At 34.3% G+C, this 24980-nt stretch overlaps 1 protein-coding gene across 10 annotated transcripts in view; it reads left to right on the forward strand.

Moving 5' to 3' along the window:
- RERE (arginine-glutamic acid dipeptide repeats) overlaps positions 1-24980 on the forward strand; it is a 570111-nt gene that overhangs the window by 247011 nt on the left and 298120 nt on the right. For 9 of the 10 annotated variants that reach the window (XM_074218548.1, XM_074218539.1, XM_074218543.1 and 6 more), the window contains 2 exons: positions 7241-7311; positions 23442-23567. In XM_074218548.1, coding sequence (XP_074074649.1) covers positions 7241-7311; positions 23442-23567 — 197 coding nt within the window. The remainder of the gene's footprint in view (positions 1-7240; positions 7312-23441; positions 23568-24980) is intronic. The other variant, XM_074218549.1, reaches the window with a different exon arrangement.

The following is a 24980-nucleotide window of genomic DNA, read 5'->3' on the forward strand; positions in this document are numbered from 1 at the left end:
AGTTGAAAAACTTTTGTACTCTGTTGAGTGCAATGATAAATCAGAAGTCCAAAAGAATGACAGTGGACCTGTACTTGCCTGCTGCCAGTGAGGTGCTGCTTAATTTAAAATGTAGGGAGCAATATATTTTTTTCAGTATGGTCAGTGTGAGAATTTGATTTCCTTTATATTATAGACATTTATATTGGAGGTTTTCCTTTTCAGATTTTTCTTGTTTTAAATTTTACAATTACTTAATGCAGTGAAAGGAAATTAAAAGAGAGTGGCAAAAAATGTCAAGGTGAAATTTAGCTGATTTGTTACAGTTTTCATTGAAATTGAATGAATGAATGAATAATGAAAAAAAAACTCATTTACCCCGTCTTGCAGTTCTCTTTATGAGGTTTGAGTTATGCAGTCATCTCATTTTGTTTTTGGTTTTGTTTTTGGATGAATGCCTCAGATACTTTCATTTTGATTAAAGTTCATTTCTTTATTTTTACAATAAAACTTATCTTTTCTGGGAAAATTATTTTGCTTTCTAACTTGAATTTTTTCAGTATAGACTTCCTTTCTCTTCTGTCATTTCTTGTGCATGTGAAATAGTCTTGTATTGTTTAATTTACTTTTTAAATTATAGTTGATGATTTTTCTCCTGACTCAATGTTTTTTAGTCTTAAGAATTTTTAAATTGAGTTATTATGAGTCTCAGAGTTTTATAGTTCTTGTCTCTCCTCCCACTCCCCCTCCACTTTCTCTTTATCCTTTTTTTGGGGGGGGGGTAGGGGGGTTTGCCTAAGGCAGTGGGCTTAATGTGACTTGCTCAAGGCCTCACTGCTAGGTAATTATTAAATGTCTGAGGCTGCATTTGAACTCTGGTCCTCCTGACTCCAGGGCCAGTGCTCTATCCTCTGCACTACCTACCTCTGCCCTGTATTCTTTTGGTTATTTCTTTTTTTCCTGCTTTCAGTATTTTTTGGCTATTTTGCATTATTTCTTGTATTACAGTATTCTTGGCTTTTTATTTACAATGTTTCAGAATATCTTTTATTCTTTTGATCTTATCTCATGTTCTAGATCAGTGACTGAATTTATAATTTTATAATTTATAATTTTAATATTGTTCACTTATATGTCTCTTCTGTTTGCCTTGAAAAGTTTTATATTTTAAAACTGTTTTTCTTGTTTTAAGTTTTTTGCAATCACTCCCCCTGCATTTATTTTTTTCCAGTCTAACTGCAGTTTTTATTAATGCATTTAAATCGTACGGCCTTTGTTCCTTATTTCTTTTTAAATGGATTTTGTTCCACTTTTCAGGCATTTTGTGATTTCTTCTTCTGTTTTGGTCTTTAGACAAGAAATGATCATGAGTTATATTTTGAAGGTAGCTTTTTGAGTAGGAGAGTCAGAAACCAGAAATGTTATGGTTACAAAAATAGAATGATTTGGTTCCTGATTGTGAATTTGAAGAGTTGAGGATAATACTGATGGATGCAGTGGTGGGAATCAAATAAATTAACAACTCATTTGCCAAACTCACATAAAATTAGGTATAGTTTCTGATAGATTGATGCAAATCAATTGAATCTCACCACTGCATCTCACTTGAATAATGTAAGTCTGTGTGGTAACTTGCAAAAATAGTAATTTTGAATATTGAGGTACAATAAGAACCTTATTTCTGGACTTTTTGAGTTTGAAATATCTGAGTCCTTAAGTTTGAAAATGAAAATGATAAATACTAATACAGAAAGTCATGAACAGATAGATAATGAGAAACTGAACCAGGAAGACAGTGTACAGAATGAATACCACAAAATGTAACTGGAAAAAATAGATGCAAAACTAAAATTAAATACTTAGAAATTATTATGATGCTTCTTTTCCCACCTCCAACCCCACAAAATGATAGGAGCACTTATGGTTCTTATAATTCTTTGCTTTTACATCCTGTATCAGACTTTTGTTTGTAATTTAGATCAATGGGTTGGGGTTTTTTTGCTTTAAGTTTTTTTTTTGTGATTATAAGAAATGAGAAATATTTTTGAAAAATGTCCAAACTGTTGTATTATATTAAGTAGCTCCACAATTAGTATAAATGAATGGAAACTTTGGCATATCCTTGACGAGAAGAAATAACTTAGAGAAGTAGATTAATGACTGAGATATTTTACAAATTTTGGTTAATCCCTTTTATTTTGGTGGTAACAGGAATTTTTTATTGAGTTATTTGGTTGTTAAATGCATTCTTTGTGGTGCTTATCAGAAAGGATGCCAAGAATTTCATTATAATTTATGATGATATAGTCCACCTATCTATAAACTTGTTGATTGCCTGAAGGATTGCAATAACATTTTTCATCATATTTGTACTTCTATGCTAGGCAGTATTTTAGATTATTTGGAGGTAAAGATAGGTTCATTACCCTAAAAAATGAATCAATTACTGCCTTAAAAGGAGTTTGTTCAATTGAAAATATGTTCAAAGCAATATCAATAATTTCTTTTATACAGTGTTTATAGTTTTCATACAAGTATCTTATTTAATTTAGGTGCTTTTTCCTTTTTAGTTGGTGTTGGAATGAACTTGACTTTGACATAATTGCCATTATCTTTGTTAATATTTTCTCTATCTTAAAAATGTATACCTTCTCAAGGCCTATCTCTCATTTCCATATCATTATTATTGGACACATTTGTGAGAAAGTAATAGAATCATCAGTTATTATTATCGAAGCTGCAGGTTTCATTGATTTTTAAAAAATAACACTGAGCTCAAGTAATTATTAAAATCCTTTCCTCATATGATAATTTACAGAAGTACTGATTGAGTAACAGACTCTGAGTAGTATTCAATTGGAAGTTAAATTGTGGATTTAGATCTGTTGCATTACTATGGTAACTTCATAAACACCCAGTAGGGAATGACTTTTTTGTCCTGTAACTAGGCATTACCATGGAAGTGAAAGATTGCCTTCCACTCTAGTTGATAATATGTTAAACTAAATTTGGGTTCATCCCTGAGAATAGTATCAATCAATCAATCAGAGTTGTTTGTGTCATTCTCTACCCCCCCCCCCCCCAGCTTTTTCTCAAAAAGCTAAATTTTTTCCTCAACGTCTTATGTCCCAATTCAGTTTTTAGGCAATTGGTTGTGGATGTCTGTATAATTCACTTCAGAAAATATTATATATCTATTATGTATATATTATGTTTTATATATGTATGTATGAACACAAAATAATTACCTGTGTGACCTGGGTAAGTCACTTAACCCTATTACCTTGCCAAAAAAAAAATAAAATACACAAAATACACCAGACTCCACTTAATAGAATTTTTGTGTGGTAGCCTTCCCAAATAAAGAATCAAGTTGTGATACATGAATTTAATGGAATATTGCCTTGTCCCAATAAACAAAAAAATATGAGTAATTATTTTTCCATATGAATTTGCTGTAGATAGAATCCTAATATGGAAACAAAGATTTTTCACTACCACAAAATTTCTTCTCCTTTTTTTTGTATGACATTTTAATCTGCTTCCTACTTTTTTATTTATGTGTATATGTGTCTGAAAATGCATATATAAATATATTGAGTTTGAAGATTGAGGAAGATTGGAAATAAATTGTTGATCATTGAAAGTCATTTAAATTTATTACCCTACCTTTGACCTCATAGCAAGGATTAAAAAAGAGCAAAACTAATTAGCATTTCTACTCTTTTTTGCTATTATATTCAATGTGCCTTATTCATATTCTTTCTCTTCCCTGTGGGCTTTCCCCGTCCCCCATCTGTATAAAAAAGGAACAAAAATATATTCCCCCCCTCCCCCCATTCTCCCAGAACATTGGACCTTGGTTATTACATTTATTCTGAATTCTGGTCAATGTTTTGTTCTTTAGATTTACATTCTTGCAATCTTGTTCTAAAGTTATCTAATTTGGATCATTTGGCAGGATTTCTACCAATCTTTTTATAGATGCCTAAATTCTTCACACTCTTTAGTTTATTGTGACAAGGCAGCATTCCACTAAATTTATGTCCTACAAATTGATTCTTTGTTTGGGAAAGCTAACACATAGATTTTATTAAGCATAGTCTGGTATATTTTGAGTGCTTCATTTTGTTGTTTTCTTGTTTTTGTTTTTTGTGTTTTGCAAGTTAAGTGACTTGCCCAAGGTCACATAGATAAGTAATTAAGTGTCTGAGATTGGATTTGATCTCAGTCTCCTGACTCTACAGCTGGTGCTTTATCCACTGTGCTACCTAGCTGGCCCCTCTATCTGTACTAAAAGACCATTAGCTATATGTTGGATAAGAAAGCTGTACCTGGATTGAAATCCTGCCTCAGACATTTACTAGCTCTGCCATGGTTAATAAAAATTATTTAGCCTCCTTTTACCTCACTTTGCTTATTTTTAAAATGAGCAATAGAAACCAGCTGTTCCTTGGATTGTTTAGAGAATTAAGTGAGATAATATTTATAATGTACTCTGCAAATCTTAAAGCTCTATATCAATTCTTGTTATTATTTATATTTAAAACAGTATGAGAGTATTGCACTGTATAGAATTAGACATAATTAATCCTTTCTTTGAATTTATCCAGTATTGCCATAAATCATGTTATGCATAAAGGATTATGTGGTAAAGGAGCAGATGATGGTTCCTACTGACATTGCTACAGTATTAAGAAATAGATGTATTTTGTGGTTAGAATTGAATAGTTAGAATATATATATATATATATTAGCAATGCAGTGGGGTTAAGTGGCTTGCCCAAGGCCACACAGCTAGGTAATTATTAAGTGTCCAAGGCCAAATTTGAACTCAAGTACTCCTGACTCTATCCACTGTGCCACCTAGCTGCCCCGAGTAGTTAGAATCTTAAAATTTCAAGTTTATAAAATACATTATAAAGGATAATAATAATAATAATAATAATAATATTAATACTTTCTTCATGGAAGATTTCATTGAAGTGTTGTGATTTCCCCTCCCCTATCCCTCTCTCTTCTCCCTCAACCCTTCCCCCACCCCCTCCCCTCTCCTCCCATTCCCTCCCTGTATAAGATTTGGGGGCATCTCCACATTAGCAGTACTGTCTTTTAAAAACAGAGGGATATTAAAACTTTGTAAAAAATTCACAGAAGGGAACAGACAGAAGGAAGTTCAGAATCTAGCACAAATGAACAGGCATTTAAGAAAGTAACATGGCTTTTTTATGTATATATTAAAATCAAGTTATTTGTATTAGATATTCACAATTTCATATATAACATTATTGTGTTCTCCTATGTGTAATGTTTTGTTTAATTTCAGATTTAAAATTTTGAGTAATAAAAGAGGTTGTTGTCCATCAGTATCTTTGTCATGAACACCCTCAAAATGGGGTCATGAACCATTGGACACGAATGAAACTACTGAACAACAGCATATAACTAGTGAATATACTGAATGGTGATCTGGATTGAGATTCCACTAGTTACCTGGGATATTAAAAAAAGGCTCATGTACCTTGGGGAACTGGAAGACTGGAGTGAATTAGCTTGCAAATGGGGAACAGCTTGTTAAAAGGAGGAGAACTGGGAAATGTATTATCTCATTTGAGGAAGCACAGAACCAGATTTAGTAGATCACTTAGTATATGGATGGGATTGATGTTTTCTTAACCTGGAGAGGTCAATTTGTGTGGCCCTTTAAATTCCAAGCAAAGGAATTTTATTTGATTTCGAGTCAAGGTATAAGGGTGCCACTCTAGTTTTTCCTGATGGTCACTTTCAGGTAGACCAATTACTATTTTTGTTTGTTTTTGCAAAGCAATGGGGTTAAGTTGCTTGTCCAAGACCACACAGCTAAGTAATTATTAAGTGTCAGAGACCCGGATTTGAACTCAGGCACTCCTGACTCCAGCCCTGAACAGTTACTGTTTAAATGATCTCTCCTGGATCTGTTTTCCAGGACACTTCAGTTTTTTCTGGTTGAGAAGTGATATTGACAGATCTGTGTCAGGTATTTAAATGTGCAAGTCTTTTGCAGAAAGGATTGAAGAGCATATTGAATTAAAGTTGGGAGGTCAATTAGGAAGCTATTAAAATACTTAAATTTCATCATACTTGACTTTCATAATCTGCTACTTATTTCCAATACTAAATACATGCATCTGGGTGGAAGATTTTAAGTGAATTCTTCTTTCCATTTGGCCTGTTTGCCTAGTATAATAAATATGGCAGAGAGCCTTGTCTGTGTTGGCCAGCACCTGAATTGCTTTAAGATGCTTCTATCAAGAAGTTTTATGAAAGGTGAAAAGGAGAATGAATGAGTATTGTTTGCACACATAAGCCATGTTTTGAGGGATAGTCACAGACAATATGTAACTTTTCTTGTAGCTTTTCTCTTAGAGAGTTAACATTAAGAATCAGCTTTTCTTGTGTTTTTCTAGTTTGTTATTTATAAGTGATGACTTTTGTTATATTTATTATGAAGTTTTTCATATTCAAGCAGAATTCATTTTAGTACAGTTTTTCAGATTCTATTTCTAAGCTGTAGAAATAGTTACCCTACCTCTGTCATAGCAAGTGTAATTTGAGAAAGCTCTCTTCCCTGAGAAAAATCTAATTTAGTTTATTTATTTTTACCTATAATGGGTTGCCTTATTGTTTTTTAACAATCAGAAAAGAAAATGTGTCTGCTTTAAGTTTTGATAACAGATAAACTAGACACATTTTATTTTCTTCCCTTGTTTTAAGACCAGTTATACTATTGATCAAGTTCAATGGAGCCTTGTTTCCCTTTTATATTTCCTTAAAAAATGTACATTCAAATTAGACTTATATTTTTTCCAAAGCAAATATTCCCCTTCTTTAAAAAGAGCAGTATGGTTAAGGTTTTAGTTTCAATTCGAAGTTAGGGAAAGAAGAATATGGTTTTATCTTTGGTCCAAATGTATAATTTGTGTTCTCTAGCTTTCTTGGATCTCACATCAAGGTGTTTCAAGAGAGATCCTGTGTAAGTTTGTAATGTTCTCTCTGAGAAAAAAGATACTTTATATTTTTATATTAATTCATATATTTTTATAATATATATTTGTTGAATAATTAATAAATTTACCTTTTATTTTCAACAATTACTTTGATATTGTGTGTGTCTGTGTGTGTAAGCATTTATGTGCTTTGTTTATATAGAGCCTTTAATGAGAGCTTTTTTATTCTCTTAGAGACAAATTACATTGTTTTAAAATTTTTTTTCCTCTTTAAGACTGTGTGTATATCGAGAGTCGACGGCCAAATACTCCATATTTCATCTGTAGCATACAAGACTTCAAACTGGTAAGCATTGTTTTTTTCTCTGTTTTTTATTTCACTCCATCCTTTTTTACCTTTTCTTTTGTAGTACAACTATTCAATTACTTTTTTTAGCTTATTGATAATTGTAACCACTTGTCATCTTTGTATATTGATTGCCTGGTGTATGAGAACTGAGATGATTCCGTAATGCCCTTTATCATTGGACTTCAGCATTTACTGAGTTCTTTGCTTTTTCATGCATATGTAGATATTGATTATTTTAAATTTTTATCATATACTCATTTTTTTTTTAGTATTAGAGTGAATTTCAGAATTTCCCTTTTTTTAGCATCTGAAATATAAAGTTTATTTAGGATTTGTTAGCACAAAGACATAGGAACAAAATATGTGCAGTGTTTAGACTGGTTTTTAAATAGTAGATCCTTAGACTTTTTTTAGAATATGTCCTTTAACTAAAAGAAGTTAAATTTCTTTATGAATATTAATATAAAAATCTTTGGTGCTCTTTTTTAGATACATGATATAAGAACACATAGTACATTAGTCTTCCTTAGAATAACACTGCTTCAGTCCTTTAACCTTATTTTGTGTAGCAGAAAGAACTTGTATATAAATTGTGTACTCCAGTAACAGTTTTATTCAAAACTCTGATTAATAGTCATCTGAAAATTGTAAAATAGTTAAAATAAATATATCATATAATGTACTCATAATTTAAATGATTTAAGTCTGGAAAGGTGCATAACTCTATCATTGGACTTTGGTTTAACTGTATGTACTCTTTTCTTTTAAGTTCTTTTAAAAAATTAATATTTTATGTGTGAGTTTCCATCTTTTTCTGGAGTTCGTTGACAGTATCTTCCTTTAAATCAACATTTCTTATTCTGTCTTAATTTCTAAGAATATAAGTATTCAATTTTAATTTTTGGACAGTTTCCTTTGAGAATTACTTTTTTCTGATTCCTGTTTCTATGTTCATTTTCAGGTGTGTGTGTGTGTGTGTGTGTGTGTGTGTGTGTGTGTATTTGAATAAAATGTACTAAACCAAGTCAGTACCAGTGCATCTTGGAAAAAAGCTTAATTATGAAAATAAAATTCTAATGATTCTTTTTTTTTTATCTAACAGTTTCCACTTATATGCCAAGCCCCATTTGTGCAGTTTTTGCCTATTAGCAGGTGCCTTCATGTTTGAATGGAGTCCCCCATGAAATGCTAGATTACAATGTGATCGTTGCCATTCTAAGCAAGAAGTTGCTGCTGAGCTCCAGTAATTGCTCAGGGTATTAACAGCAGTAAAAATGGAAACGTCTGTTGTCACATTGATCTAGTGGAACACATTAAGCTGGCTTCAGAAACAGTGTTTGGAGCAGGGGGGGTTGAAATGTTTTGATACCTTTTTAAACCTCACACTGCTATTTCTTACATTGTTATTTTTAGTCCTGTATTTATCACACACTTTGATCAGCTATATAAGAGCAGTTGTGGTACTCTTAGCTGCTTTGGGAGAAAATTATGTTCTTTCCCCCTTATTTTTGTTTGTGAGCATTAAGAGAATTTTTCTTGAAATTGGTCATATTTGGAATATGTTTCTTTCCCCAAGAAAAATAAGATTTCTGTATAGTGATTGTCGATGAGAATTATTGTTGAATTTCTAAGGCAGATATACTCCAGTTTTCATTTTGGCCAGGGGCTAGTCTAGATGTGTTGGAATAGAGGTACATAATTACTTTTCTAGGTTAAAAAACATTTTTTTTTTCAATTTGCAATTTGGTTTTGCCATCAGCAAAACATGTCAAGTGGAGCAAAAAAAAAATCAACAGCTTTGAAATGTCACTGGCTAATTAAGTACATTATCGTTTTAGTTATAATGCAGAAGTAACCCACTTCTGCAGAGAGACACAGCTGTGAATCTGTTTTTGGAATTAGCATTAACCATTTTATAATGTTGGTTAAAACATACTCATTTCTGGTAGAAGATTAGCTACCTTGGTAATTTTTTAAAGATCTAGGATTAAAAAAAACCTTTAATTGAATGAATATTTAGCTTGCAAACCAATTTTGAAGAACTGGACAAATTAACAGTAGCCCATGAATTGAAAGTTATGCATACATTCACATGTTTCATGAGTTATATACTTCTGTTATTTACTATATGGAAAGTGAGATTCAAGGATGTCTTTGCATTGGTGACTTTGGAGGAGTAACTGGTGCGCTCCTTCGGTTGTAGCATGATGCTAGGAGATAGGATGCTTGGAGTCCAGTTCCAGGTCTGCTACTGCTTATTCTTATAAAGGTCATGTTTCTGAGCTGTACTTTTCTTACTTGTATAATATAAGAATTATGCAGTATAATAGCCCAGGTATCATGTAATCCTAATAATTTCTGACTTCGAGATAGTTATGAAATATTACAGAAGTACCATTCAGGCTTATATTTTGGGTTATTTTGGGTTACTTAAAATTTCTTTAGATTCAGAAACTTTTTCGGGGGCACTGTGTAATATATGAAAGGAGGCCAAATAAAGATAAAACCAAATCTTTTAATTTAAATATAACTTTTTCCCCTTTGGCATTTCACTACTAATTTTGATATTATGACATTAATCTAAATGTTTGCTTTTAGTATTTTGGACCACCTTTGTGCTTTTGTAGCATTAGCCGTAGGTGAACATTTTCACAAAGTGGGGCAGCATACATATACAATAAAATTTTATTGATTACTAATTGATTTTGTGTCATCTTCAAAAATGGTTTCAATGCTTTTTTTTGGAGTGTTGAGAATTCTTAAAAATGGTTGAAATACTTTTTGGGGTTGGGAAGATCTACCATTTTTGCCTATATGAAGCTTCATAAGGGAAGATTGAAGAATTACTTTGAGAGCTGAAGCATTGCCTAGTAGCAATATAAAGTAGTCATTCAGCTAAAATGCATTATCTGCATGTGTATATATGTCTGTGTATGTACGACACATATAGAAAGTGAATATGTGGTTTTGCTAGGTGAACACTAGTAGCCGATGGAATCAGAGGAAAAGCTTCATTTAGAACAGGAGTGTGAACCTTTTTCCTTAGAAGGGCCATTTCTCTCTCTCTGTCTCTCTCTCTGTCTCTCTCTCTGTCTCTCTCTCTCTCTCTCTCTCTCTCTCTCTCTCTCTCTCTGTGTGTGTGTGTGTGTGTGTGTGTGTGTGTGTGTGTGTGTATGTAGCTGAAATGAATTTTAAAAGCAGTAAGGATTCCTTGAGGTTAAAAGAAAGTGTTCTAGCCTTATATGCATACTGTGTAGCTTCTTTTTGTGGCCAGCAAATAGGCTCTCATGGTTGACTCTTGTTCTTGGAAAGGACTTCCATATATGAAGACTGGAAAAGCAGGCATGGGCTTTATTTTGAGGTGATTTGAATGTCAAATAGAAGAGTTTATATTTTACTGTATAGAAAATAAGTCACTTTCAAGGAGAGTCATTTTTTTGTCTGACCGAAATATGTGGGAAATCATTTTGCTAGGAATGTGAAGGATGGATTGGATTGGGGAATATCTTTTGATGACAGTACCTTAGGCAAGAAATGATAGGACTTCAGTGAATATGGTTGCTGCATGATTAGAAAGAATGAGTATGATGGTGTTTGATAACTGATTTAACCTTATGCTTGGTAAACTGAGGAACCAAGTACAACAACAACAACAACAACAACAATAATAATAACAATAATAATAATAATATATATATATTTTCATAGTGTCTATTATGTGCAATTTACTGTGCCAAGCTCTTTACCAAAAATATCACAACTGGTTCTTACAACTACCCTGGGAGATTTATCATCCCCATTTTACATAAGTGAAAACTGAGACTAACCAGAGGTTCAGTGACTCTTCCTAGGTCAGCCTACAGATCATTGTTTCTGGCTTTATTTGAACTCAGCACATCCATTGAAACACTAAGAATGAGGTGGCCCTCAGTAGTCATAGACAGATTCACAATTGTGGTTTATTTTGGTGGAAGATAATGATAATGAATTTTGCTTGGAAAGTTTTGAGTTTGAAATTCTATGAAATATCTAACTCAGAACATTTAATAGTCACGTGGTGATGTGAAACTGGAGGTAAGGATAGAGAACCCCTGATGTAATGTGCAAAGGTGTAACAGAAATGAAAGTCTAAGGAAAGGGGAGAATCCTATGACAGATAGCAGGAGAACTGAGAGTATTGTCATGAAAACTCAGAAAACATTCTAGGCAGGAAAGGCATCAGGAATATCAAATTTTGCAAAGAAGTCAAACAGGATCCTGTGGAGAGAAAAGAAGCAGTTATATTTGGCATTTAAGAGATCATTGGTAATTTTGGAGAGAAAGAGCTGTGTCAGTTGCCAGTACCATGAGAAACTTCTTTTTATTTTTCTATGTATATATGTTTTGTATGCTTTAGATCTCCAGACTCTATCACAGGTTCCTAGTATAAATAGGTTTATTGCAATATATTAAGTAATGAATGCCTACTGAATTGAATGTTTTCTAAAATTACTTTCAGTCTCTAAGTTTTTTCCCATGATCAAGTCTGGTGTTCCCTTGCTTCTATAAAAGAAACGTGGGAACCTAAAAATATGAGCAGAATGTACATTCTGGGTTTTTGGGACTAGATTTTGAAGGTGTATTATTATAGTAGAACTAGTTTGACTCAACTATATATCAGGAATCATGCCTGATTTTGAAGGTTTTTTAAGAACCAGATGAAGAAACAAGACATAGATTTTAGGTGAAACTATTGTTGTTGGATGATTCTCTTCTCTTCCCCCATGCTCCCACCATTTATGTATCTGATGAGTGTATCTCAGAGATTGAGTGGAAAACCCTGGGGCAGCTAGATGGTGCAGTATGGATAGAGCACCAGCTCTAGAGTTAGGAGTACCTGAGTTCAAATCTGGCTTCAGACACTTAATAATTCCGTAGCTGTGTGGCCTTGGGCAAGCCACTTAACCTCATTTGCCTTGCAAAAACTAAAAATAAAAAAAAAAAGGTAAATCCTAGCCATAGTATGGCATTAAATCGTTTTAGTATTTTGTGTTTGGGTTATACCTTTATGATCTTTAAACTATAGAAGATGACTGAGAAAGAGCTTGGTCACCCTTTTTATCAATAATTCTGATGATTGATGTTTGGGGAGTCTGGATGTTAGGGTCATGGACTAGAGAGGCTTGCTTTGGAGTCACTAGCTTGATCAAACAATTGCAGTTTTCTGTGTTGTAACAATGGATACTTTTTATTATACTGAATAAGGGTTGAGTAAAATAGTAGAGTGGACAAGATCTCTTAGGAGACTGGTAGTCAAATTATGGGAGAAAAGCAGCCTTAAATTCGTGGCCTTCCATAGAGTTAGGGTATTTATTCATTGTTGCAGAATATTTTATCCTAGCCATGCTACTGATTAGTCTTTGGTACAATGACTATTGTCCTGTAGTCTTTAAACCAGTAGATGAATTCATGTAGAATGACAGTCCTTGCTCTGAGAACAGGAATGGAGAGAGAAAACTGGTGCTTTCGAAGATACATTTGAGTACCCTGAAGTTTAGTTTGCATTCTAAAGTGAAATTAGAGAGGAGACATTGACAATAATTTATTTTCTTAAATTATGGAGTTACTCCTAATCTTACTATCATTAAGAAATTAATTTGCTTTGTGAGTGATGATTCTCACAAGTTTGCTCTGATCCTTTCACATTCTTTCTTGATTCTTGTTGTGGTCAAGATCATGAAGTTGCCAGGTACTCCAGAACTAATTGTTGAAGTGGGTTCCAAAATTTCCTGCTATAACCCAATGTAGTAGAGGCAATTGTTGGTAGAAATTTGGGAATATGATTTCAATAGAGTAGCTAAAGAAAAAGATAGTTCATTTGTAATGAACCAGTTGCTTACATAGGGTTTAAAAACTGATATAAGGGGCTGGTTAGGTGGTGCAGTGGATAAAGCACCGGCCCTGGAGTCAGGAGTACCTGGTTTCAAATCCAGCCTTAGACACTTAATAATTACCTAGCTGTGTGGCCTTGGGCAAGCCACTTAACCCCATTTGCCTTGCAAAAACCTAAAAAAAAAAAAAGCTGATATAATTAGAAACTTACAAAAAGGAGAGCAAAGAGCAGACCAATACTTGTGATTATAACCTATGAACTGTTTGTGGTATCAAGGAAGAAAAAGGAAAGAGATGAGTCAATCATGTAAATAAATAATAAAATATCTGGATTGTCGAGTATGAGTGAAATCAGGGCTTAAGGCTTGCTAAAATGGGGGCCGACTGATAGATTAAGTCTTGTTCAATAAAAATTTGTCTATCCCAGTCTCACAATGAAAGTTGAAGAAAAGCTGCATTGTCCCTGGACTTAGGAGGACCTAAGTTCAAATGTGGCCTCAGACACTTAATAACTACCTAGCTGTGTGACCTTGGGCAAGTCACTTAACTCTCTAGCCTTGCAAAAAAACTCTAAAAGAAATTGAAAGAAAACATTGTGATGGTAGATATTGTTCTTTTAAATAATTAGAAGGAAACAAAACAGTCCCACCAGAATCTTATAGAGTTTTGGAAGAGAATAAGTGTTTACAAAAAGGGGAGAGGTGGAAAGCTCTGAAAAGAAGGGGGATGATGTTTGAGCATAGCTTAGAAGAAAAGGAGGGCTCTCTAGAGCCTCACCTAGAGATGAAGAGGGAGATTATTTCATTCGTGTGGGGCCTGTAGTCTGGGGAATGTCACGTGGGAAGAACTTCACAGATTTTTAATTAAAAACCTATTGTGTTCCAGGTTAGGTGTTAACCTCTTGGGTTGCAAAAACCCCAGCATAGTATCAGTCCTTAAGGAATGAACTGTATCCTGGAGGATATGACACATCTGTTTGCAATACAAAGATAGATGCAAAGTAAATAGAAGGAACTTGGAAGAGGAATCCCCAGTAGCTGTGGCACCTGCAAAGACCTCCTGTAGTTGTTGACATTTGACCCAGGATTGACAGATGCCAGGGATAATGAGAGTTAATGGGTAGGAGGGAGAACTTTGACAGCCAGGGCATAAACACAGGTATGTAATCTGAAGGTTTGGGTATAAGTAACTGACAGTGTTTGTGGAAGGGAAGGTTGAGTAATGAACCTAGAAAGATAGAGTAGTCATGTTGTGAGGAGACTCTGTTTGATCTTGGAGGCAATCATCAGGAGCTCCTGAAGTTCATGAATATATGGATGGGCTGGTTAGCCCCGTACTTTCAGAAATCATTTGTGTGGCAGCTGTGTGTAGAATGCATTGGAGGTTGGAAAAGACGTGATGTTGGACCATCAAAAATTTTGGGCAGGGATATTTTTAGGAGAGTGACAAGTGATGATCTCCATTGCAGTAATAGCAGTGAGTCAATAGCAGAGGGCATATATAAGGTTGACTGATGATTGAAGGTAGGATGTGTGGATTGATTGTATTGGAAGGTAGATGATGGTGCCTTTATCAGCAAAAAAGGAAGTTTAGAATAGGAGAGATTTAAGGCAGAAAGATGTTTTTAGACCTGTTGACTTTCAGATGCCTATGATACTTTGATTAGAAATGTATAAAACTGTCAATGATTTCAGAGTGGAGATCAGGAGAGACATTAGGGCTGGATAAATAGATCTGGGAATTATGTCATAGAAATGATAATTGAACTAGAAGATAAATATAGTAACATAAATGGGAAATAAGAAAAGCTTTGGGAGGCACCTTGAAGAGTGGGAGTGCTCTGCATGAAAATCCTACTAAGAAGAAAAGGAATTGATTGAAATCGCAGCGGAAGAGAGTATCCAGGTAGAAAGGATTTTTTTATCAAAAGCATTTGTGAGATCAAGATGTACTTGAATGGAATGAGACTACCAAGTTAGGATGCTTGAAGAAATAGCACCATTTAATTTGAAAGTCCTTTAGTGTGAAGACTGGAGTTGGAGAAGAGAGGAAGACTGAGGTTGCCACTGAACTCATTGAGAAAGGAGGGTTGTATGTTTAGTGCATTGATAGGTTATATACAACTTCAGGATTTGATTGATTACTGACCATGGAGTAGTGTGAACAAACATTAAAATAGGAAAGGTTGCTTAATGATGGTGGTTGATAGGAAGATTTGGAAATAGCATTGAGGAAATGGGAGTTATTTTCTTTTACTATTGAATATGGGAAGAAAAATGATAAATTTGAGCTTGGTTGTGAAGTGCTTTCAATGCCAATAAGGAGAGTTTATATTTTTATTCTAAAAACAAAAAGAGAGTGTGGTATTTATTGAGTAGTATTGAGTGTTTTCTATGCTTTAGGAAAGTCACTTTGGTGACTGTGTCCAAGGAAAACTGGAGACTTGGAGGGAGAATAATTAGGAGCCCATTGGAGGAATTGAGGGAGACATGATTAAAGGTCTCAATTAGTGTAATAGTTTAATAGTCGTTAATTTCCTTTGTTATACAAATTTCTTTTTTACCTTTTTGTGAAACAACTCTTGAGCATTTTGGAAAACAGAAAATAGTTTGGGTGATCCTTCATTGTTTAAATTTTACTCAATTGGTCTTTATTTTATACTTGTGCAGCTTCCAACCTGGGGCATTAGTGACTTGTCTATGGCTTTGTCAAGGTCCAAGTGGTAATTAGGACTTGAGACTTAAGTGGGAACAAAATTAAAACGAAAGAAGTCCCTTTTTTCACCATATTGGGATGCCATTTTCTGCCTTGAAATAAATTTACATTAATCTAAATATAATCCTTGCTCTCCAGGAGTTTATAATTTACTCTTGTTGGGGAGACAACTTGTCATTCTGTCAAATTAGCCCATCTTCACTGAAGAGAGTTGGTAGGAAGCACTTTTCACTCACTGGCTGTGGTATCTTAGAGGTTTTCTTTGTTTTCTACTTACATAATCAAATTATATTTTAATTTTTGCTCCAAATTTGTGGTTTGCTGTATTTAAAGATTGAGTTTTCTAAATATAGTGAGAGATACTGGTTTCAAAAAGGAAATTTTTTCTACTGACTTCTCTCAGTTCAATTATAGCTTCAAATACTTAATGACTATGTGATCCTGGGCAAATCAGTTTACCTGTTTTTGCCTCAATTTCCTTAATTGTAAAAATGGGTATAAAAATAACCTCATAGGGTTGTAAGGCTCAAAAGAGCACATTGCCTGGCACATTAGAGATAGTGAAGAATACTTCTCCCATTCTAATTTTTTTTTTAATTTCTTAAATAGGTTTTTTAAGTAGTTCTTATTAAGCATTTTTACTGTATGACATGAAAAGCTTAATTTTACTCCCAGAGAACCACATAGTTCCATAGTTTAGGGAGAGAAACCCAGGCAGTGAATTTGGGATGAGTCCCCAGATATAAGCTGATATTGGAGGAATTCGATCCAAGAACCTAATAAATCCCTTGAAGTCTTCAAATGGAGAGTATTGTGAATTTTTGCTTCTGTAACAGTTGAACTTTTTGAATGCTCACATTCTGAAATTCTATCTAGTTTCTCTACAAATAAAGATATCACCCCTAAAATTAGTTTCTTGAGAAGAAAAAAGGTATATGTGAAGACCAGCTATAATTCACATTCATTTGTTTTACCAGGCAGACTTGGAATTGGGCAACAAGGTGAACTCTTTAAAATTTTTTATTTTTGCAAGGCAGTGGAGTTAAATGTCTTGCCCAGGGTTACACGGCTGGATAATTATTAAGTGTCTGAGGCTGGATATGAACTCAGGTTCTCCTGATACCAGGTTTGTTGCTCTATCCAACGGGCCACCTAGTTGCCACAAGGTGGACTCTTTTAAACCCATTGTTTTGATTCTTATTTTAAGTTGCTTCTTTTGCTCTCCTCTTTTTTATTCATTTGATAATATTGGATGAAGTGAAATCAAAATTTTCCTTCAAATCAAACCTGAGTTAGGGTCTACATATAGCAAGGGCATTGATTCACTTAAGCAGTTTCTCATTGTTCACAGTGCTGATCTTTTTTGTAAATTTTGTTTTTATTTAAAGCAATGGAGTTAAGTGACTTGCCCAGGATCACACAGCTAGGCAATCATTAAGTGTCTCAGGTCAAATTTGAACTCTTGGTCCTCCTGAGTCCAGGACTGGTGCCCTATCCACTGTGCCATTTAGCTGCCCCTATGATGCTGATATTTGATAATCATACTGAAGTTTGCTAACCTTGAAAGTTAGTAACTTCAGCCTTAGTCTCCTGAACCAAATCAGCCTCAAAGGTAGTTTTAATGCTTTGTAGTGATAAGCTAGCCCCTGACTTGCTTGAGCAGTAAGAGTGGAGTGTACTTTACTCTTTTTATATTATTACTTTATTTCACTTAGTTAAGAGGTATTCTTTAGGGCTCCTAGCTTGTCTATCTTTGATAAGTTCACAGTAAGAGCTGCATTGCAGTGATTATGGAATATCAGACTTATTTTACTTCTCATAAACTTTGGATTGGGTTTCCAGTTGCCACCAGACACAAGTCTGCCTTTACTGAGTTTGAACTCTGATTGTCTTGAATTTTATAATTGCCTGCCTTTATCAGTGATTCTCTTTCCTTAATCTCCTTTGGTTAGTTTCTTCTTGCTTTATCTCCTGTTTGACTAGGGAAATGATACTGAAGCTCAGATTGCTGAAAAACAGTCCCTTCAGCTGCATTCCTCTTAGTTCCCCCACCCCATCATTTCTTTTGCAGAACTCCCACTCTGTATTTAACAAATGTATTTTCATTTTAGCTACCTCCTTCTACTTATTCTTTAAATCTTCTGGCACTTATTAGACCTGATGACTCTTCATCCCTGAACAACCTTTTTATTAATGGTTACACCGTTTTAAATCACTAGTCCCATTGGGGAGTCACAGTACTTGTTTCCCGTTTCTACTTCTAGATAGTTCCTCTAATTATATTACTCAGCAAGCTTTCTTCTTTCCAGGGTCACTATTAAAATTTAAAACTCAGATCCTGGAAATTTTTTATCTTTAGGGCTTTCTCCCTCTTATTTCATTGGTCTGGGATCACAGTCTTCCTCATATTAATTGAATTTAAAGTCTTCATATTTTCCTTAAATACCCTAAATACTCTGTTCCTCAGTTTTTCAACTGCTATGATTTGCTATTCCATTCTACCTCAGTTTGATATGATGATGTTCATATTCTTGATCTTACCATCACCCTTAGATGTTTTACTGCCATGTTTAAGAACTATAAAATTCCATTATCTTATCATAATCTTTCCTCTTCCTGTTTCTTCTTACTCTTCTTATATTCTTTTTTTTTTTTTTTTCATAAAATCCCTTCAACTATTATTAATTTGCCTGGCTATCTTTTCTTTGCAGCATTTGATTTTGTGAACTGATTTTTCTCCCTAAATATTCTTTCCTCTCTGTGCTTTTGTGGCAGTGTGGTCTCTTGGTTCTCCTACCACATTAATGGATCCTTCTCATTCTTTTTGTTGAATCTCATCAATATTGAGTCTACTAACTGAATTCTGTTAATCTTATGTCCTGGGCTTCTTTTTTTTTCTTTTTTTTACCCTTGATGATGATGATCTTATAACACTCCTAGATTTAGTTTTCACCTCTGTGCAGATGGCTCTTCACACAGACACACACACACACACACACACACACACACACACACACTCTCTCTCTCTCTCTCTCTGTCTCTATCTCTCGGTCTCCAGTCGTCTTCTTTCCTCTTGCTAGTCTCACAAAATTGTGTGCTTATTGATCTAGGTATCTTGTAACTATTTGGGATTTAACATGTCTCAAAACAATTCGTTATTCTTTTGTCTTTATTTCTATTCCAGACTTCCCCTATCACTTTCTTATTTATTTATTTTTTGTTTAATTGATGGCACTGGGGTTAAGTTACTTGCCCAAGGTCATACAACTAGGCAATTATTAAGTGTCTGAGGCTGAATTTGAATTCAGATCCATCTGACTTCAGGACTGGTGCTCTATTCAACTGTGCCACCTAGCTGCCCCTCCCCATCACTTTCATAGAACACAACATTCCTCCCATTACCTTCTTGCAACCTTTCTGTTGTCCTTGTCCTTCTCTTGCCTATGGGAATTCTTTTCCCATGACTTCTTAGAGATCCTTACATAGGAGTCCTTTCTCTAAGACTTTGAATCATTATATGTGTATTAGCAAAGAGTGTGGGCTTATCTATATTTTATCCTTCACTTTTACATAATGACTGTCCTAGCTTCTTTTCCAGTTATGCATATCTTTGTACTCTACTTATTGCTTATAAGTTGGAGGTAATTTGCTTTAATCTACTGATGATATGGTTTTCTTCCAAGTTTAAATTGTGCATCTCAAAGTGACTTAGTTTAAAAAATTCTTAAATCAGAATTCTGATAATTTAAATAGAAATTTCCTCTATTTCTGTTTCTGTACTCTAAATGAAATACTCTTTAATTAATTTATCCATTGTTAAATTATAAGGAACTACTTACAACTTCATCACTAATGAGGATAATTGAGAGTTGAGTATACTTATAATTATTACACAATAGTTTCACAGTTTGAGAAAAATTCTATTTCAAGTCTTGGGATGATGATAATTAAATTATTTATAAAACAGCATTAATCTTGACAGTTTCTTACATTAGAACAGAAGGTGAAATATAGAAAGAATATAATATTCCTATACTTTGTTCCTTACTTTCCTCCTATGGGACTTTTTCATAAATAATAATAGTACTATATGTTTCCCTATTCAGGAGTATTTTTAACATTAGTTAGTGACTTTGAGTTCATATAAGAACTGATCAGGGACTTGACTTGTGATTTTATTGATCTGGGAACTTCTTGATGACCATATTCCCTTTTTTTGTATAACTTAGTTGTAGAGAATTGACTATGGCATTTAGAGTTTTAGCGACTTGTCCAGACTTTAAACAAGCCAGTGTGTGTCTCTCATATGGGGACTGGAAGCTTGTTACCTAATCAATATTCCTTGTTTTATGTAGTTATCATTCATTTTTCTTTTCATTTTTTAGAAAGTACATTTCAAATTTAGGAGATGATATTCATTGTTAATTTGCTGCAGTTAAAAAATATTATTGCTTTGACTAGCAGAATCTAAAACCTCTAATTTTTTCGGCACCATGCCACCCAGGAACAGTGTTATGTTCTTAATGAAAAGTACTATGCTCATTTTTAGGGGACTAAATTTTATCAATCCTTTTGTACATAAGAGAATTGTTTGTAATTTCTTGAGATCCATGGAAAAGAAGAGAGTTAGGTGAAGTTCTTCAGTTTCAGATGGTCATAAAAATAGTCAATTGAGGAACTTTATTATTTTTTTTTTCTTTTGAGGACTGCCATAAATTCATGAATATCTTGTCCTCTTTGGTGTAAAATAATACTTTATTGAGGAACTGGTGGCATCCTAAAAATGAGGAATAATTAATCAAGGGGTGACTTGAAAAATGGAAAATATTGATGAGAGAGATTAATCAAGGGGTAACTGGAGAAATGGAAAAAATTGAGAGAGAATCCAAGGATAACTCTTAGATGCTTCTTCCTGACAGTCTCCTATTATTACTCTCTATCTTAGAAAACCAAATGGAATTTAAATATTAATAAATGATTATTACTCTGATAAAAAGCATTATTTTTCCCTCCATAATATGATTATTTTGAAATACCATGCCTAAAATAGAAGGGGGGACAATCTGATTGATTTGGAAAAAAGATCAAAACTTGTTTCAGTACCAGAGTAGAAAGCTCTGATGATAGGTAGTTTTTCTTTTAAAAAAAAAATCATGGTACACATTATTTTTGAAAACTGTCTGGTTACAAAATTAACCCATTTTCATCACAGCATCTAATGAAAACACTAGCAACTTAGAATTCCTAAGTTATGTGATACACCCAGAAATCAGCACATGATCTTGCAATATAAACTTTTTGTGAAGATTTTCTAATGCAGACAGGACAAGGCCGCTGATGTCCTTATTGATCTGTCTTCAGCAGTGCTGTTGTCTCTTTACTGAATTGTGTTAGTTGCCTTGTCTGCTTAAATACAGCTAATTTTTTTTCCAATACATCATCTAAAGAGTTTCATCTCAGTTAACCAGAATGCTGCAATGAAAAGCTCTGCTTATTTAAATCTGTTGTAGGCTAAGTTGACACTCATTTTTAAAAAAATGATAATGTTTTTTTATCTGTTTGCCCAAGGTCACACAGCTAAGCAATTGTTTAGTTACTGAGGTTGGATTTGAACCCAGGCCCTCCTGATTCCAGGGCTGGTGTTCTATACAGTGTGCCACCTAGCTGACCCTACTCCTTTTTGTTTTTAATAAAATCTTTTTTTAAAAAGTAAGTTTACTGGGGCAGCTAGGTGGCACAGTGGATAGAGCACTGGCCTTGGAGTCAGGAGAACCTGAGTTCAAATCTGTTCTCAGACACTTAATAATTACCTAGTTGTGTGGCCTTGGGCAAGCCACTTAACTCCATTGCCTTGCAAAAACCTAAGGGGGAAAAAGGTAGTTTACCTCATTGCATAAATAGATATGCAGCATGGAAGACTATTGGATCTTTCTGTGACAGGCAGAATCTTCCTTTTGTTGAGTGTCATCATTTTCAGTACAGTGTTTGTTGTATTGTAGTTTTAGATGTCATGGGAGATTGCCTTTTTACTTATTTTTACCTGCCTGTTTTATTCTAAGGTGTCCTATCACATTGAAGTTATGAGACTACTTGCTTTCCAAAGTGATTCACAGCAATATTTAATATTCTAGTACATTTTAAATATTTTGCCACTTTTTAAAAATTTTGTTTTCAATGCATGAGCTCAGTCCTACTTGTTTCTCTTAGTTTCTTGGATTTTTTTTTTTAAAGTCTCTGGGTAAATGCTTCATTCTATAGGTTGTCTTTTCTATTCTCCTCAGAGCAAGTGCCTTCCCCTCTGAAATGATCTTTAAACCACTCTAATATATCTTCCATTTTTTTTATATCGATTTGATATCTAGGTATCTATGTAATGATTGTTTCCCTATTGAAATGTGAACTCCTTGAGGCCAGGGACAGTTTCTACCTCTCTTTTAATTCTTGTTACTTGGCACAGTCCTTGAGTTTGTCAAACTAAGCTCTTAATAAAATGCTTTTGAAGTGGTTGATATTAAAGGATGCCTCCAATAAAAACTTCAGGTTGTGTAATTATTTGAATCTTTTTTTTAAGTTGTTTTCAGATATCTTTGAGGTTGCATTTTATATATCTGGTCTATTTAATACTTTTAAATGCTACATTGTATATGTTATTTTCCTATTGCATATTCAAACTCAGTTCCATGAATCATTTGTGAATTGTAAGGATCATTGTGGGCGTAAAGGGAACATAGGCTGGAACTTGTTTTTAAATTATCTTCCTTCATTTAGTGTGTTTCTTTAATAAGTTTTTCAGTCAGCTATATCTTCAAAATAAATATTTTACTCCAGTTTGTTATCTGATCTTGGTTGCTAAATTTACCTATTGGTGGAGTGGAAATTCTTTTTTTGGATTTGTTTAAAGTTCAAATTTCTAAACCTTGATCATTGGTTTGCTCTTATTTTATGAATTCAAATTATAACTAAAATTATTGTGAAATGATGGAGGTGGGTTGAGTCTTCTCTATTTTTGAAGTGTTATGATTTTTCTTAGTGAAAATCCTTGTTTTGTTTTTCAGCTTTCCAGAACATCCCCTTACATTTTGTCCTGAATGCTTAGGTTATGTGTTCAGGTCATTGCTACAGTTTTTGTCTGAGTGCATAGCTTGTGCTTTTAAAACACCTTTGTTATTTCCTATACTTGAAGTCTTCCACAGATTTTATTCTGTTATATATTGGATCATAGTAGTATTTTCATCACAGTTATTCTTGTGAGGCTCATGTGATATTGCCTAATGACAAATAGCTAATTAACATGTGAGAATAGTCAAGGATGATATATATGTTTGTAAGCAAATGATTGAGAGGCGAAGGTTTGATCACTTCAGAAAGGCCACTCACTTGTGGTATTGCTTCAAATAATAATTTCATAATTATATATGAAGTACCAAGATAATCTGCTAAACGTATTTTGTCAGTGTCTAGGTTTTTCCTGCTGAGTGCCCCTAGCAACCAGGATAAGAGGGGCATTGGGCCTGTTAACTTAAGACTCTTTTCTTTTTTAGGTTCACAACTCGCAGGCCTGTTGCAGATCTCCAACTCCTGCTCTGTGTGACCCCCCAGCATGCTCTCTACCGGTGGCATCACAGCCACCACATCACCTTACTGAAGCCGGGAGAGGGCCTGTAGGGGTAAGGAGAATCCCGTTTTTAAAAGCTATCAGTATTTTATATCCCATAGGGTATAAAATAGGAATACTACCTGTCCCCAAAGTCCCCTTTGAAATGTGCTGTATTGTATGTGGTTTTAAAGGAGTAAAAAAAAGTACATGCACAGAGGAAACAAAATACGGGAATTGCCTTACCCCTCTAGGACCGTTCAGACTTTTTGGGTTTTGGTGGTGGGGTGTGATGGCACCAGCAGAGAGCATGCTGGGCTGCTGCAAGGAGCAGGAGCTGGCAATCAGCAGCGAGTATGGAGGTTGGCACCTGAAGTGGGGAAAGAAGGGGGTAAGTTTGAGTCCAAGTGTGGAATCCAGGGGTGTCTTTTCCCAGACTCATTGGGGTTTTTGGCACCTAAGTCTCAGTTACATTATGTAAACTCTTCTGGCCATCTTGACAGGAATTGGGCTGCTGTGACTGAGAAAAAGCTTTTAATCTACTAGTGTGGAGTGTTTTAGCTTAGTGTAGTGTCAAGACCATGGAATAGAGAACCTGTTTGCCTCCTCTCTGTCATCGGGTAAGCCACTTTTCCTTTGTGGATCTCTTTTCTCAGTTGTAAAATTGAGCATTTGATTGATTTGCTCTCTAAGGGCTTGTCCAGCTCAATGTTTGACTTTATGATTTAAAATATGAATGGAGGCTTGACTTTTCAGATCTGAATCAGAGATCCCATTCAGAATTGTAGCCTGTTCATTTACTTCTCTTTTCTATCCTTGTATATGTGTAGTTTAATGTTTCCTTGTTATAGGATGAAATATTATGTCTTATATATCAATTTTAGAGATTTAGCTGTCTTCCCAGCTTCTGTCTCCTCCCTCCTTTTACCTCCCTGCACTCAGTGACCAGGATTAGGTAGTAATGTGTTATTTTTGTTTTTTACAGCGACATAACCTTTAGTAGATGTTGTTCTTGCTTTTGCTTCATTTAGAAAACTTTTAAATATGTTTATGTGTCTATAGTAGAGATGATTCTATCTTTCAATTGGCTTAAAATCTAACTGGGGGCGACTAGGTGGCATAGTGGATAAAGCCTGGGCCTTGGAGTCAGGAGTACCTGGGTTCAAGTCTGGTCTCAGACACTTAATAATTACCTAGCTGTGTGGCCTTGTGCAAGCCACTTAACCCCATTTGCCTTGCAAAAAAGCCTAAAAAAAATCTAATTGGGAAAATGACTCTAGAGTTAATGCAAGTTATCAAATAATGAAACATTGAGTACATTGAGTACATTGATACATTGAGTACATTGAGTACAGTGATAAGTGACTAAATGCAGCAAGAATTTTGAGGAGAGTTCCTACTGTGATGGAATAGGAGTTGGTGGAGTTCCCTGAAGCCCCATGGTTTGACCTAAGTACTTTAGTTTCTGATTATTCATTTCTTCTTT

Source organism: Macrotis lagotis, chromosome 1 (genome assembly GCF_037893015.1).
Source record: "Macrotis lagotis isolate mMagLag1 chromosome 1, bilby.v1.9.chrom.fasta, whole genome shotgun sequence".
Classification (NCBI taxonomy): Eukaryota; Metazoa; Chordata; class Mammalia; order Peramelemorphia; family Peramelidae; genus Macrotis; species Macrotis lagotis.